The sequence below is a fragment of the Lepidochelys olivacea genome, assembly GCF_965140295.1.
Source record: "Lepidochelys olivacea isolate rLepOli2 genome assembly, chromosome: 3".
Classification (NCBI taxonomy): domain Eukaryota; kingdom Metazoa; phylum Chordata; order Testudines; family Cheloniidae; genus Lepidochelys; species Lepidochelys olivacea.
This window is the reverse complement of record NC_140413.1, coordinates 157,693,503-157,708,633: the sequence shown is the minus strand read 5'-3', so window position 1 is coordinate 157,708,633 and position 15,131 is coordinate 157,693,503. Positions and strand designations below refer to the sequence as shown.

Genomic DNA, 15,131 nt, shown 5'->3' with positions numbered 1-15,131 from the left:
ATATGTAAGAGGTCATGAAAAACAAGGGACAGAAGAGTGCGAAGTTTGGATAAAACCCTGCATAGATCTGGGGGCTTGTCTGACCTTATCCAGACCCCTTCATGATCTCGTGTGATTTCCAGTACTCCTTGCAAGGATTAAAGCACCCTCAAAGAACTGTGGAGTCTGTCACTGATGCTATTTCATTAAGCCATAGCCATGTTTTAGATCTGCCACTGTTTGTTTGAATATATTGATTGAGCTGGTCAAAAATAGAATTCTTGTCCTCTGAGAAATTCCGAGATTTTCAAATTTTATTTAGTCCTGAATCATGACGAAAAGCAGAAATTTCAGAATTTTTAGAGAAACGAAATATTCCGAAAATTCCCTTTTCAATTTATCATTTGGACTTTTATATCATATATAATCAAAACAAAGTTGAAATGAAACGTTTTGATAATTCCTAAATGTTGATGAAATCGTTACATTTCCGGGAGGAACTTTTCAATTTCATTGACTCAGCATCTTCTTATGGAAAAAACATCGACTCAAGGAATATTTCCAACACACCTCTGAACAGCATACTAACCCATAGAGAGCTTCCTACCAAGACTACAAAAAGAAGGATTCTGGGTGGACTGCTCCTGAATGTCAGAACAACAGACTGGACTTCTACATAGAGTGCTTCTGCTGACAGGCACGGGCTGAAATTGTAGAAAAGCAGCATCACTTGCCCCATAACCTCAGCCATGCAGAACGCAATGCCATCCACAGCCTCAGAAACAACTCTGACATCATAATCAAAAAGGCTGACAAAGGAGGTGCTGTCGTCATCATGAATAGGTCAGAATATGAACAAGAGGCTGCTCGGCAGCTCTCCAACACCACTTTCTACAAGCCATTACCCTCTGATCCCACTGAGGTTTACCAAAAAAAACCTACACCATCTGCTCAAGAAACTCCCTGAAAAAGCACAAGAACAAATTCGCACAGACGCACCCCTGGAGCCCCGACCTGGGGTATTCTGTCTGCTACCCAAGATCCATAAACCTGGAAATCCTGGACGCCCCATCATCCCAGGCACTGGCACCCTGACAGCAGGATTGTCTGGCTATGTAGACTCCCTCCTCAGGCCCTACGCTACCAGCACTCCCAGCTATCTTCGAGACACCACTGACTTCCTGAGGAAACTACAATCCATGGGTGATCTTCCAGAAAACACCATCCTGGCCACTGTGGATGTAGAAGCCCTCTACACCAACATTCCACACAAAGATGGACTACAAGCCGTCAGGAACAGTATCCCCGATAATGTCACGGCAAACCTGGTGGCTGAACTTTGTGACTTTGTCCTCACCCATAACTATTTCACATTTGGGGACAATGTATACCTTCAAATCAGCGGCACTGCGATGAGTACCCGCATGGCCCCACAGTATGCCAACGTTTTTATGGCTGACTTAGAACAACGCTTCCTCAGCTCTCGTCCCCTAATGCCCCTACTCTACTTGCGCTACATTGATGTCATCTTCATCGTCTGGACCCATGGAAAAGAAGCCCTTGAGGAATTCCACCATGATTTCAACAATTTCCATCCCACCATCAACCTCGGCCTGGACCAGTCCACACAAGAGATCCACTTCCTGGACACTACAATGCTAATAAGTGATAGTCACATAAACACCACCCTATACCAGAAACTTACTGACAGCTATTCCTACTTACATGCCTCCAGCTTTCATCCAGACCACACCACATGATCCATTGTCTACAGCCAAGCTCTATGATTCAACCGCATTTGCTCCAACCCCTCAGGCAGAGACAAACACCTACAAGATCTCTATCAAGCATTCTTACAACTACAGTACCCACCTGCTGAAGTGAAGAAACAGATTGACAGAGCCAGAAGAGTACCCAGAAGTCACCTACTACAGGACAGGCCCAACAAAAAAAATAACAGAACGCCCCTAGCCATCACCTTCAGCCCCCAACTAAAACCTCTCCAATGCATCATCAAGGATCTACAACCTATCCTGAAGGACAACCCATCACTCTCACAGATCTTGCAAGACAGGCCAGTCCTTGCTTACAGACAGCCCCCCAACCTGAAGCAAATACTCACGAGCAACCACACACCACACAACAGAACCACTAACCCAGGAACCTATCATTGCAACAAAGCCCATTGCCAACTGTGTCCACGTATCTATTCAAGGAACACCATCATAGGGCCTAATCACATCAGCCACACCATCAGAGGCTCATTCACCTGCACATCTACCAATGTGATATATGCCATCATGTGCCAGCAATGCTCCTCTGCCATGTACATTGATCAAACTGGACAGTCTCTATGTAAAAGAATAAATGGACACAAATCAGACGTCAAGATTTATAACATTCAAAAACCAGTTGGAGAACACTTCAATCTCTTTGGTCACTCGATTACAGACCTAAAAGTGGCAATACTTCAACAAAAAACCTTCAAAAACAGACTCCAGTGAGAGACTGCTGAATTGGAATTAATTTGCAAACTGGATACAATTAACTTAGGCTTGAATAGAGACTGGGAGTGGATGGGTCATTACACAAAGTAAAAACTATTTCCCCATGTTTATTCCCCCCCCCGTCCCACCCCCAACTGTTCCTCAGATGTTCTTGTCAACTGCTGGAAATGGCCCACCTTGATTATCATTACAAAAGGTTTTTTCCCCCCCTGCTCTCCTGCTGGTAATAGCTCACGTTAAGTGATCACTCTGGTTACAGTGTGTATGGTAACACCCATTGTTTCATGTTCTCTATGTATATAAATCTCCCCACTGTATTTTCCACTGAATGCATCCGATGAAGTGAGCTGTAGCTCACGAAAGCTTATGCTCAAATACATTTGTTAGTCTCTAAGATGCCACAAGTCCTCCTTTTCTTTTTGCGAATACAGACTAACACGGCTGCTACTCTGAATTCTGTTGGAATGTTATTGTTGTTGATTATACGATTGCTACGGTGGCTACCAGGGGAGTGTTTTAGAGAGCAGAAGCAGAGAAGGTACTATGGAGAAATGGTCTCAATTATGCAGTTGCAGAGCACTGCACAGTTGCATCATCTCTTACTTTCTCCTTACTAAAACAGAACTCCCAGTTATGCTAGGGGTAAGGCATGAGAAATGAGACAGAGATTTGTCATTGTTTGTGAGGATGTCATGCTGAGGTGTTGGAAGGATTAGTTAGTGAATGTCTGGCAAATGTTTTGACAAAGTAGAGTGCTAGGGAAGTGCTCCATATTATTATTGTTATTTATTTATTTGTTCCTGTGCAGAGAATGGAATGAAAATCTGCTGCAGGAAGCCTGCCGCCTGTTGGCAGATGAGATGAACCTGTCTCCTTCAGCTCCCGGTGGGATGGTGGATTTCCGACGCACGCTCACCCTCAGTTTCTTCTTTAAATTTTATCTGATAGTGCTTCAGAAATTAAACAAGTCACCCAGTGGGAATGTGAGTGCTGCTCTCCCCTTGCTGGGGTTGGAATAGAGGGGGTGAAATAAAAGACTCCACAGTAGAACTGAACCCAGACAGAGTGGGCAGATTCTCAGCACATTGTGAAAAGTGCTGTTTTCAATGCACAGGCCCTGTGCTGAGGAGAGGGTGCAGAAGGAATCCATTCTGCCAAGCCACTCTGTGTTGTAATAGCTGCTGTGGCTGCTGCTGCTGCTTCTTCTGTGTAGGGTAGAGATCAGAGTATCTGCACTGCAGATCCATTAGCTCAACCCTGGCCTATGCACCCTCACTTCTCCTACAGTGGGCTCAGCTCTGTAGCTGACAAGCAGGCGCCTAAGTTTCCGCTCTCTCCTAACACTGTTGTCAGAGCTGTTGCTGTCCAGAGGGGCCTGTGACAACATTGCCTCTTGCATTGTACAAAGATGGATGAGCCTACTGGGGATTGAACCCTGGACCTTCTCTGCTAAGAGCATGAGCGTCTACTGCCTGAGCTAAAGTACCTGTTGTCTAACTCCTTTATGTGGACCAGCCTGTAAAGGGGACATATCACACCACTGAACTGCTGGGTTACATCGGCAGGCTGAACCACGTTAGATGTGAAATTGCACAGTCTGGGGTGAAAGTTAGGTGAAAAAGAGGAAGAGGCCAGAGGCTACCTGGGAGACATAAGAGAAGGGAAATAGAAAACAGATAAAAGGGATGGTCATTTTTTAACATGTTTTTGGCAGAATAACCTTGAAGAGTTGGTCCCCTCCAAATACGTGAGTGCCACTGAGTTGTTTCGTAAAGATCCTGTTGCCAATGTCCAACTCTTCCAAGTAAGTAGCGATATGCACACAGTCCAGGCTTGCCTCCTCCATGAGTCCAGACTCACTGTATTCTATTTCACCTCCTGAGCATGGCCAGCATTTGTCCTTGTCTGGATTATGTCACAGTTGAGATCTTTATTGATGCTTGAAGCACTTCCTTACTGGAGTACTATGATGTTTTCTCCTCTAGGTTCCCAGAAACCTGATTGTCTAAGTGTATGACTCCCAGCAGGCTGCAGCTAGAGAGCTCTTTCTGTTCAGCTCCATCGTCCCCCCCATCCTTGTCAAATTTACTGGCTACCCATCCAGTTCCAAATTCAATTCAAAACTGTGCTTCTGCTTCCCAAAGCTCTTGGGCTGGCTCCCTTCTACCTCTGTCCTCATATCCACAAACACCCCCTGCCTGCTAACATTAACCCACCACTCACTGCCAGTTCTGCTCAGCAGAGAGAGGGGAATATGCTTTTAAATTTGTACTCTCCCATGCTAGCCCTCCCTTCAAGCTGTTGGGTCATGTCAAAGAACACTTCAAACCTTCTCTTCTCCTTAGCTTAGAGTTGTCTTTAAGCCGAATTTCTCTGCCCCACCTCTTTTTCTGTCACAGCATCTTCCTGTTCCACTCTCATACTCACTCACCCATATTTACTTTCCCTTTCCCCACTCCAGCTACTTCCTACCTCCCTCATCACTGTCATAGGAGATGCCTTCCCCTAACCCCCCCCCCCGCCACCTCAACATCTGGTTACCCTATGGTAGGAGCAAGGATACCTAGTGTGTGTTTTGCTACAGGAAGTGCCTGCAGGACAGTCTGTGGAAGATATGGTGGGACGGCCCGTGGTGCACCTTTCAGCAGCCAAACAGGCATGTGGAGAGGCTGTCTATTGTGATGACATGCCTTGCTATGAAAACGAACGCTACTTAACGCTGGTCACCAGCACGAAAGCCCATGCCAAAATTATGTAAGTGCCCTTTCTGTGCACTGGCATTTGTACTGTGTACTGTGAACTCTTAGGACTCAAGCATCGTCCAGACCACCGGCCCTGTTTCTCCTCAGAGGTGGTTGCTTCTCAGTGGTTGATAAATAGATCTATTTATTATGTTTATGTCACATCATTTGTCCCAGAGGAATCCCAGGTTTCATACACAGAGATTAGTCCTGGCACTATTAGTCATACCTAGAGAGTGACATAGCAGCTGGGAGGGCAATTTAGGTAGGCAGAATATAACTGGCTAGTAGGCCATCACATCAAACCACAATCTATCTCTTGCAAAAAGTGCCATGGGATCTTTAAGAACCATAATGATCGGAAGGCCGAAACAATGTTATGTCTTATCTGAAAGACGTATATTACAGTATTGTCTGGGGAAGTAGATTAATTCAGTGGTTAGGCATCAGACTGGAAGTCAAGAAACCTGGATTCTGTTTCTTGTGTGAACTTAGGCAAGTCATGCCACATCTCTGTGCTTCAGTTCCCCTCTGTAAACAAAGATAATAGTGTGTACCTACCTTTTAGAAAGCACTTTGAAATTAATATATTAAAACCATTACATGAGTATTTAATGGTTATTTCCTGTATTAACCATAATAATAGACATTCCCATCCTCCTTAGCGTGCATTTGTCTGGCCGTCTGGAAAATATTGGTGTACTAAGAGTTCATTGATGACTGAAACACCTTTGACTGGCTGTAGCTGAAAACAGAATTCTATAGAAAAAAGTTTTAGCTAAATGTCATTGTCAGTGGTCACTAAAAAAACCATTTCATCAGACTGTTGGTTTACAGGATTTTAAATTGTAATCACACTTACAGACAAGTGTAAATGGTGTACAAGCGAGCCGAAAAATGGCCCCAACCAACCCATTACAAGGAGCTTTCTCTGTGTATATCTATTTATCTAACTAACTCAGATATTTTGTTTATGCATTCTCTTATTGGTTAACGATTCATGTAGTAGTGAGTGAGATGCTTATCTCTCAGAGTAGCATATTGTAAAAGGATCTAAATATATTCCTTAATGGACTACTAATTTCTTAACATTGAGAACAACCAGCCAGTCTGAGTGTTTGACCATCCTGACCCCTGGATTCTGTGGGCATAATTCTTCACTGCCTTGCCCCTTGTGTAGCCATTTACACCTATGCTAAAGGGGTACAAAGTGTTACCATTCTGATCTGGCATCATTCTACACCTGCCCTGCACACCTGTGAATGACTGGACAGAGGGCAAGAGAGTCAGGGCAGAAAATCAGGCCCTGTAGAATCTTTAATATGCCATGTAAATTTATAGTGCCATGTACAAGAAAAATAATAATTCTCTGCTGTTGGTGTTCCTCACTTGTTTAGTTCTATAGATACAACTGAAGCCCAGAGTGTCCCCGGTTTTGTGTGTTTCATCTCTGCTAAGGATATTCCTGGGAGTAATGTCACTGGGGTTGCTAATGATGAACTTGTTTTTGCTGATAACACGGTATGTAGTTTCTTATCCTTTTTTAAAAAGTTGTCTGTATGGAGTATAAAAGGCCAGGAAATTGTGGGGTTAACTACTTCTGGGGAAGTTCTCTACAATATGTGGAGTGAAATCTTGACTCTGTTGATGTCAGTGGCAGTTTTGACATTAACTTTGGTGGGGCCAGGAGTTCTGCCCCTGAATGTTCTTCTTTAAACTGCAGACAGCTGCAACAAACTCGCCCTGCAGACAGCTGCAACAAGCTCGTCCCCAAACTCGTCCTGTTACCGGTAACAGAAGGTGCCATGTTGTCACGCAAGGGGATATGAGTATTTACTGACTTCCCCCTGTGTGGGTGACTCTTAAGCCCCAGGTTGGTGGCAACAAATCATTAAGCTGGATTTACACCAGTGTAGATAAATATTTCTCACTGTGCTTGAATATCAGAATATTTCTCATTGTACTTGAAGCTGGTTTTAATTGATTTGCTCAAAAAATATGATGCACAAAAAGAAATCAATGTGAGCCTTTCAGTGATTTATTACAGTGAGTATTAGAATCACTTTTTATGCATAGGTCACTTGTATTGGCCATGTCATTGGTGGAGTGGTTGCAGACACACATGAACATTCCCGAAGAGCTGCTAAAGCTGTAAAGATCAAATACGAAGACCTCACACCTATTGTCACCATTCAGGTAGGATGGCTCAGATTTGATCATATGGTTAGTCAGCCTAAGACCCCATAATGCCCGCTTCAGTCCTGTTTTCCTGAATATGGCTAATTGGATTCTTGTTGTTGTTGTGTATTAAGTCACTCATGTTTTTAGCATTTGTGACATAGCTCAACCCTGATGGGTGTGGTAGAAGAGCCTAAATAAAACAAAGTAAAGCTCTGATATTATATTGGTTGGGAATGGAATCATAGGACTGGAAGGGACCTTGAGAGGCCAACTAGTCCAGCACCCTGCACTCATGACAGAACTAAGTGTTATCTAAACCATCCCTGACAGGTGTTTGTCTAACCTACTCTTAAAAATTTCCAATGATGGAAATTCCACAACCTTCCTAGGCAATTTATTCCCATGCTTAGCTACCCTGACCATTAGGAAGTTTTTCCTAATGTCCAACCTAAACCTCTCTTGCTGCAATTTAAGCCCATTGCTTCTTGTCCTATCCTCAAAGGTTAACAAGAACAATTTACCTCCCTTCTCCTTGTAGCAGCCTTTTATGTACTTGAAAACTGTTATGTCCCCCCTCAGTCTTCTCTCTTCCAGACTAAACAAACCCAATTTTTTTTCAATGTTCCCTCATAGGTCATGTTTTCTAGACCTTTAAAAATTGTGTTGTTCTTCTCTGGACTTTCTCCAATTTGTCTGCATCTTTCCTGAAATCTGGCACCCAGAACTGGACTCGAGTTGAGGTCTTATGAGCACAGAGTAAAGCAGAAGAATTAATTCTTGTGTCTTGCTTATAACACTCCCGCTAATACATCCCAGAATGATGGTTTGCTTTTTTTGCAAAAGAGTTGCACTATTGACTCTTGTGTAGCTTATGATCCACTATGACCCCCAAATCCCTCTCCATAATACTCCTTCCTAGGCAGACATTTCCCATTTTGTACGTGTGCAATTGATTGTTTCTTCCTAAATGGAATAGTTTGCATTTGTCCTTATTGAATTTCATCCTATTTACTTCAGGCCATTTCTCCAGTTTGTCCAAATCATTTTGAATTTTAAAGTACTTGCAGCCCCTCCCAACTTGGGATCATCTGCAAACTTTATAAGTGTACTCTCTATGCCATCATCTAAATCGTCAATGAAGATATTGAACAGAACTGGACCCAGAACTGAGCCCCACAGGACCCCACTCGCTATGCCTTTCCAGCTTGACTGTCAACCACTGATAGCTGGCTGGAAAACTGTTCCAGAGAGAAGTTATCACCCACCTTGTATTTCCCTAGTTTGTTTTTGAGACGGTCATGTGAGACAGTATCAAAAGCCTTACTAAAGTCAAGATATACCACATCTACAGCTTCCCCCCATCCACAAGGCTTGTTACCCTCTCAAAGACAGCTATTAGGTTGGTTTGACACAATTTGCTCTTGACAAATCCATGCTGACTGTTACTTATTACCTTATTATCTTCTAGGTGTTTGCAAATTGATTGCTTAATTATTTTCTCCATTGTCTTTGCGGGTACAGAAGTTAAGCTGACTGGTCTGTAATTCCCCAGGTTGCCCTTATTCCCCTTTTTATAGATGGACACTATATTCGCTCTTTTCTAGTCCTCTGGAATCTCTTCCATCTTCCATGATTTTTCCAAGATAATTGCTAATGGCTCAGATATCTCCTCAGTCAGCTCCTTGAGTATTCTAGGAATACTCTAGTACAGTAGTTCCCAAACTTGTTCCGCTGCTTGTGCAGGGAAAGCCCTTGCTGGGCGAGGCCAGTTTGTTTACCTGTCGCGTTGGCACGTTTGGCCAGTGGCCACGGTTTGCTGCTCCAGGCCAATGGGAGCTGCTGGAAGCGGCGCGGGCCGAGGGAGGTACTGGCGGCCGCTTCCAGCAGCTCCCATTGGCCTGGAGCAGTGAACCGCGGCCAGTGGGAGCTGCAGTCGGCCAAACCTGCCAATACGGCAGGTAAACAAACCGGCCCGGCCCGGCAGCGGCTTTCCCTGCACAAGCAGCGGAACAAGTTTGGGAACCACTGCTTCAGTACATACCATATTGTCTAATATGAAGGCAGTGGTCCAAGTTCTGTAAAAGATCGCAGTCAGTGTGAAGTCGCTAGGTTTGTACCAGGGGTATATCAGTACAGAATTTGGCTCATTTTCAATATTCCGGGCCTGATTCAGATTGCACACCTGCTTTAGACAGGTGAGACTTCATTGGGGTTACTCCTAATGTGCAGTGGTGTGAGAGGAAAATGGAGCCCTCTAACTACCTTACCGTATTAACTCTATGTGAGACTTTGCAGAACATTTTGCCTTTTTTCTAAGACTAATGAAATTAAGAAAATGGCCCTTGAAACTTACTTTAGACATTTCTGTTGACACATTGAGGACAAACCCATGAAAATACATTCAGTTAGCTAGTTTCCAAAGCAGAAGAATTCTGTGTATAAACAATTCATGACCATAGCATGTGTTTCTGATGATACAAGCAAATGTCAATATTGAATCATAAATCACCACTGAATAAGAGAAACTAACTGTTGCTAACAGTACTTATAAGACTTAAATAAGAATTCTAAGGATTTAAAGTTACCATGGGATTCTAGTGAATTTTGTAATGATCAGTACTGCATGTCCATGTGACTTGTCACATGAAATGGGTTTATCTGACTGTACAGGCATAAAGCGGATAGATATATAGATATCTTTCATTGACACTGCTTGAATGTAGCTCTTCTTGTTTTTGGAGTATTTTATGAGGAAGTTACCTTGTGAATTCACAAACTGTATTTTTGAAAGTTGTTCATTTTTGGAGGCTATCAGATAACTGATGCGACCTTTGGTATGAAAATGTCAGATCATTTAAGGGCCCAGATTAGAGCTGGTCAAAACAGTTTTTTTCCAAATGGAATTTTTTGACAAAAATGAAAGCACTGAAAAAAATAAAAAACAAAATATTTAGGCTGAAAATGGGAGTTGTAATTTGCTTCTTATGGCCCTATTCTCTTCATGAGCTGGGATCCCTCATGGGACTATATCTCCCATAATGCATCACTGTCTCCCTGTCTTGCTGAGGGAAAGATATGCATCACGGGGTCCCTGTCTGTGATGCATTATAGGGAATATAGTCCAGCCGGGGATCTCAGCCCACAGAAAATAATGGGAACATGATGAGCAAATGACAACTCCTATTTTTGGCCAAAACACAAACAAACAAAAAAATACAATTTTCCACAGAAAGTAGGCATGTCACAATTTTTTGTTGAAACCCAATTTTCTGTCAAAAGACAATTTAGATGGAAAATTTTCGACGAGCCTTAACTCAGATATCAACAGGCCTTTACAATTAAAAATTTAATAAGTCTCAAGCCAGTTTTCCTGGCTTTGTCCCACAAACTTCCTCTTGAATTAGAGAAAAGTACTGATGCCACTCTAGTTGAAATATTTTGATCTACTGTCTTTCCAGGAAACTTTAATGTGTAACTATGTTTTCCCAGGAAGCTATTGAGAAACAATCCTTTTATAAGTCTCCAAAGAAGATTGAGAAAGGAGATGTCCAGAACGGATTTGAAGAATCCGATCACGTTGTGGAAGGTGAGCACAAATATATCAACTCTATTTTTTGAGCAGATATAGCTTCTTAGCCTGCAACCTTCACATGAGAAATCCCATTGAAATCAAGAGAAGCAATTGCATGAGTAAGATTTTATCATGTGAATAAGGCTTGTTGGACTGGGTGCAAGGTTTCATTTTACTGAAAATAACTTTGTGTAAATAGACAATGGGTAAAACTTTCAAAAGTTCCGATGTCAAATTTTCTAAAGTGACTTAGACACATTGGCTTTGTTCACCTGGAGAAATTGACTGGAACAGATCCCTGTGTGAACACTATTTTGGAATAAAAGTCACTTAATTATCGGCTAATTAATTACTTCACTTAGCAACTTTTATTCAGAAATAGAGTGCCCACACAAGGAACTATTCCGGAACAGTTTATTCCAGTCTGTTTCTCCATGTAGATAAGGCCTCAGGAGCCTGTGTCTCCTTGAAAATCAATGGATTTAGGCTTCTAAGTGCCTAAATCCCTTTTGAAAATGGGGACATAGTCCCTTTTAAAAGTTCTTGTGACAAATATGGAGCTGTCCTGTAGTAATTTATTAATATTATATATTGGCCTCATGTCACGGGGTGCACTCACCACTAGGGCGCCTCCTCCTGGCTGCTCTGGGGATTAGCTCTATCCAGGTGCTGAACCTTCCTATGGTGGTCTTTCCACTCATCTTCTTCTCTCATCCTATGGCCCCTCTCACTCCAGAAGCTGCAGCTTCCTTTTCATGACTCGGCTTTCCAGTCAGGTCACTATGATCCTCCCCTTCTGGTGTACCAAAGTCTTTCAAGGCAAACTGTCCCAGGCTGTCCGCTCTCTGCCATCTGGAGTGTGCCACTTCCTCAGTGACTGACAGGGGAACCCAGGCCTGTCCTCTACTCCAGGTTCCAACTCTGGGGCCCTCTCTGGGCAGAGCTTGGCTGCTGATATCCTATATCTTGCTGCCTTTCTCCTGAGCCTCTCCTATCTTTCTGGCTCTCCTCCTTCTCTGGGTGTGGCAGCCCAAACTCCCTACTCCCAGGGAGGAACTGTAGGCTACCTATCTCTGCTCCCCCCACACACCTCCTTTCTCCCAGGGAGTGACTGCAGACTACTTCCCTGGAGCCCCATTCTGCTCTCAGCTCCGGGACTTTATACAGTCCCCTACAGTTCCTGAGCCTCATTTAATCAATCCCTGCTCCCTGACTCCTCCTCCAGGTGCAGCCTGGGGAGTTAATTGGCCCACCTGGCTACCGTAACCCCTTCAAGTCATGTGTGGGGTGGACACCCCATCACACCTAGTTATTGGGGTCTGTATGAATATCTTGATTTAACTCAAAAGGGGCCTCTCTGGAATATAGGCAGGAAGGAGAAGAATAGCCACTTATCAGCAAACACTTAAGAGCTGTTCAGGGACAGTGCCAGAAGTGTTAGCTGGAATGCCTGCCTCAGCCTCCAGCCAGCCACTGGAACTAGTTTGACGCGGAATAGCCACGGCCTGCCAAACACAGGAAAACAAAGAACTCTGGCAGGGTTTTAAAAGGACATTCTCCCAAAGGTGAAGGGAGAATCAGACACAGGAACCTGCTGTCTGGTGTCTGCCTTGGGTAGCCGTCGTGGGATGGTAGGACCATAGCTAAGGTAGCCATGTGTGTAGACTTGCTTGTTGTTTTAATATTCCATTTCCCTAATGCTTTGTTCCTACTGGTGGTTTTAAGAAGGGTGTTTGCTCACTATATATCACTGGTCACTGGCTCCCGAAGGAAAGAAACACAGGTGTCCAGTTGAACCTGCAGGGTAATAAGCAGTCATAGATGGGTTGTTGTACCCATAACCTGGTCCAATAGTGTGAGACTTGTGACATTCCACCCCAAAACAGATAAAGACATGAGGCCTACCACTTGAGGGGGTACACTCAGAGAGACCAGAAAGGGGACAGAGCTGCAAACAGCCCTGTAGCAGCAATGGGCCTGCATGTTTCTTCACACCTTTTCATTGGTTCTGTAGGGGAAATGTACATTGGTGGGCAGGAACACTTTTATCTGGAGACTCACTGCACCATTGCCGTGCCTAAAGGTGAAGATGGAGAGATGGAACTGTTTGTGTCCACCCAGAATCCAATGAATACACAGGTAACTTCTTTTATTGACCCATCTGTCCATGGTGAATTTGGTGCTATGGAGATCACTCCTATTAGACTGGGATAAACTGTACGTCTGCAATAGATGCTAGATTTCTCTTGTGTGAAAATAGAAAGCTGGCTCAGAGAGATGGGACTAGGCTATAAAGTCTTTTACATTTAGGTCACCAGTGGTAATCCAGTTCCTGATGGCAAGTGTTCATGTTGCAAAAAACCCTTCCATTTTAGCTTGCAGTAGTCCAGGGGTGGGCAAACTATGGCCCACGGGCCACATCTGGCCCATCAGACCTTTTGATCCAGCCCTTAGCTCCCGACAGGGAGCAGGGTCGGGGGTTTACCACGTCTCGGAGACGGAGGGAGAACATGCTTCCGGGAGCTGCTTGCGGTAAGCGCGACCCGGAGCCTGCACCCCTGAGCCCCCCCCGAACCCCAATAACCTGCCATAGCCCTGATCCCCCTCCTGCCCTCTGAACCCTTTGATCCCAGCCCAGAGCCACCTCTTGTACCCCAAGCCCCTCATCCCCAGCCCAGAGCCCATACCCCCCAGCCAGAGCCCTCACCTCCCCCCTTGTGCCCCAACAGCCTGCCCTATTCTGATCCCCTCCAGCCCTCTAAACCCATTGGTCCCAGCCTGGAGCCCCTTCCTGCACCCCCAAACCCCTCATCCCAAGCCCCACCCTAAAGCCCGCACCCCCCAGCTGGAGCCCCTCCCCCCTCCCACAGCCGTAACCCCAATTTCTTGAGCATTCATGGCTTGCCATACAATTTCCATACCCCGATGTTTCCCTCAGGCCAAAAATTTTGCCCACCCCTGCATTAGTTGTTGGCTATCTCAGCAGAGAGGCCAAGGGTTGAATGGGCACAGAGGTTGAATTTCACTACAGAGATGGGGGTGATATAAAACCCAATTAACCGGAATGATCCTTTCCTCTGTAGGGGTGATCCTTTCAGAATAGGATGGCCAGACAGCAAGTATGAAAAATCGGGACAGGGGATGAGGAGTAATAGGCACCTATATAAGACAAAGTCCCAAATATCGGGACTGTCCCTATAAATTTGGGACATCTGGTCACCTTACTTCAGACCAAGCAGGGAAATGTGGGTGAGCTTGCAAAGGCTCTGCCTGTGCTTTTGTATTCTTGTGGATAAATTAAAACCTTGAAGACTGAAGAACAATAATGTGCCTCCAATGAGCTCTACAATCACTCCAAAAAGAGAATGGACTTTTATATGGCTATTGGGAATATCCATAGTTATCATTAATTACGGTAAAACTTTTGGAAGGGATATTAAACCTCATGCTTCAGATCTTGGGCCTATCTCTAACTATTAGGTCTCATCTTGGTCTCTTTGTGGAGGATAGATTATCCCACATCTGCCTTCTGCAGGGCTCTTACCCCTTCCTCAGAAGCTTCTGGCCCTGGCCAGTGTTGGAGACAGGGTACTGGGCGAGGTGGACTTGCTGGTCTGATCCAGCATGACAATTCTTCTGTTCCTTCTTAAGTTGGTAAAAAGACTCTATTAATAGGTAAGGAACCTAGCAAGCAGATGACTTTCGATTCCAGTTCCTTGATTACAAGCTTCCTGCCTGAAAAACACAGAGCCTTTTCTGCAAGTGGAGATGGTGTGCAAACTTGTCTGGAAGCTTTGTCTTATCTATTTATCCATCAGTCTTCTTGTATGACCCTCCCCCCATGACCACAGTGTCTGAGCACCTATGTTGATGCTAAAGACATAGGAGAGAGAAAGTTAAGACTGAGGCTGTTTTTGTTTCTAGCTCCCAAGTGCCCTCACTGCTGCCTGCATGACTAACCTATTTCCTTTTCCCTTTAGGAATGTGTTGCCAATGCATTAGGGGTCCCAGCGAATCGAATTTTAGTTCGAGTGAAGAGATTGGGAGGAGGTTTTGGAGGCAAGGAGTCCAGAAATATTCTTTTGTCAACAGCAGTAGCTGTGGCTGCATTCAAGTAAGTTTTGCTGTTGAGAGGTGGGCTCCTTTGCCACC

The 15,131-nt window shown here is 44.4% G+C and overlaps 1 protein-coding gene across 2 annotated transcripts in view; it reads left to right on the top strand.

Moving 5' to 3' along the window:
* XDH (xanthine dehydrogenase) overlaps positions 1-15,131 on the top strand; it is a 75,670-nt gene that overhangs the window by 33,768 nt on the left and 26,771 nt on the right. For both annotated transcript variants that reach the window (XM_084623513.1, XM_084623512.1), the window contains 8 exons: positions 3,295-3,469; positions 4,201-4,290; positions 5,071-5,240; positions 6,625-6,748; positions 7,304-7,423; positions 10,898-10,994; positions 12,994-13,118; positions 14,960-15,093. In XM_084623513.1, coding sequence (XP_084479639.1) covers positions 3,295-3,469; positions 4,201-4,290; positions 5,071-5,240; positions 6,625-6,748; positions 7,304-7,423; positions 10,898-10,994; positions 12,994-13,118; positions 14,960-15,093 — 1,035 coding nt within the window. The remainder of the gene's footprint in view (positions 1-3,294; positions 3,470-4,200; positions 4,291-5,070; positions 5,241-6,624; positions 6,749-7,303; positions 7,424-10,897; positions 10,995-12,993; positions 13,119-14,959; positions 15,094-15,131) is intronic.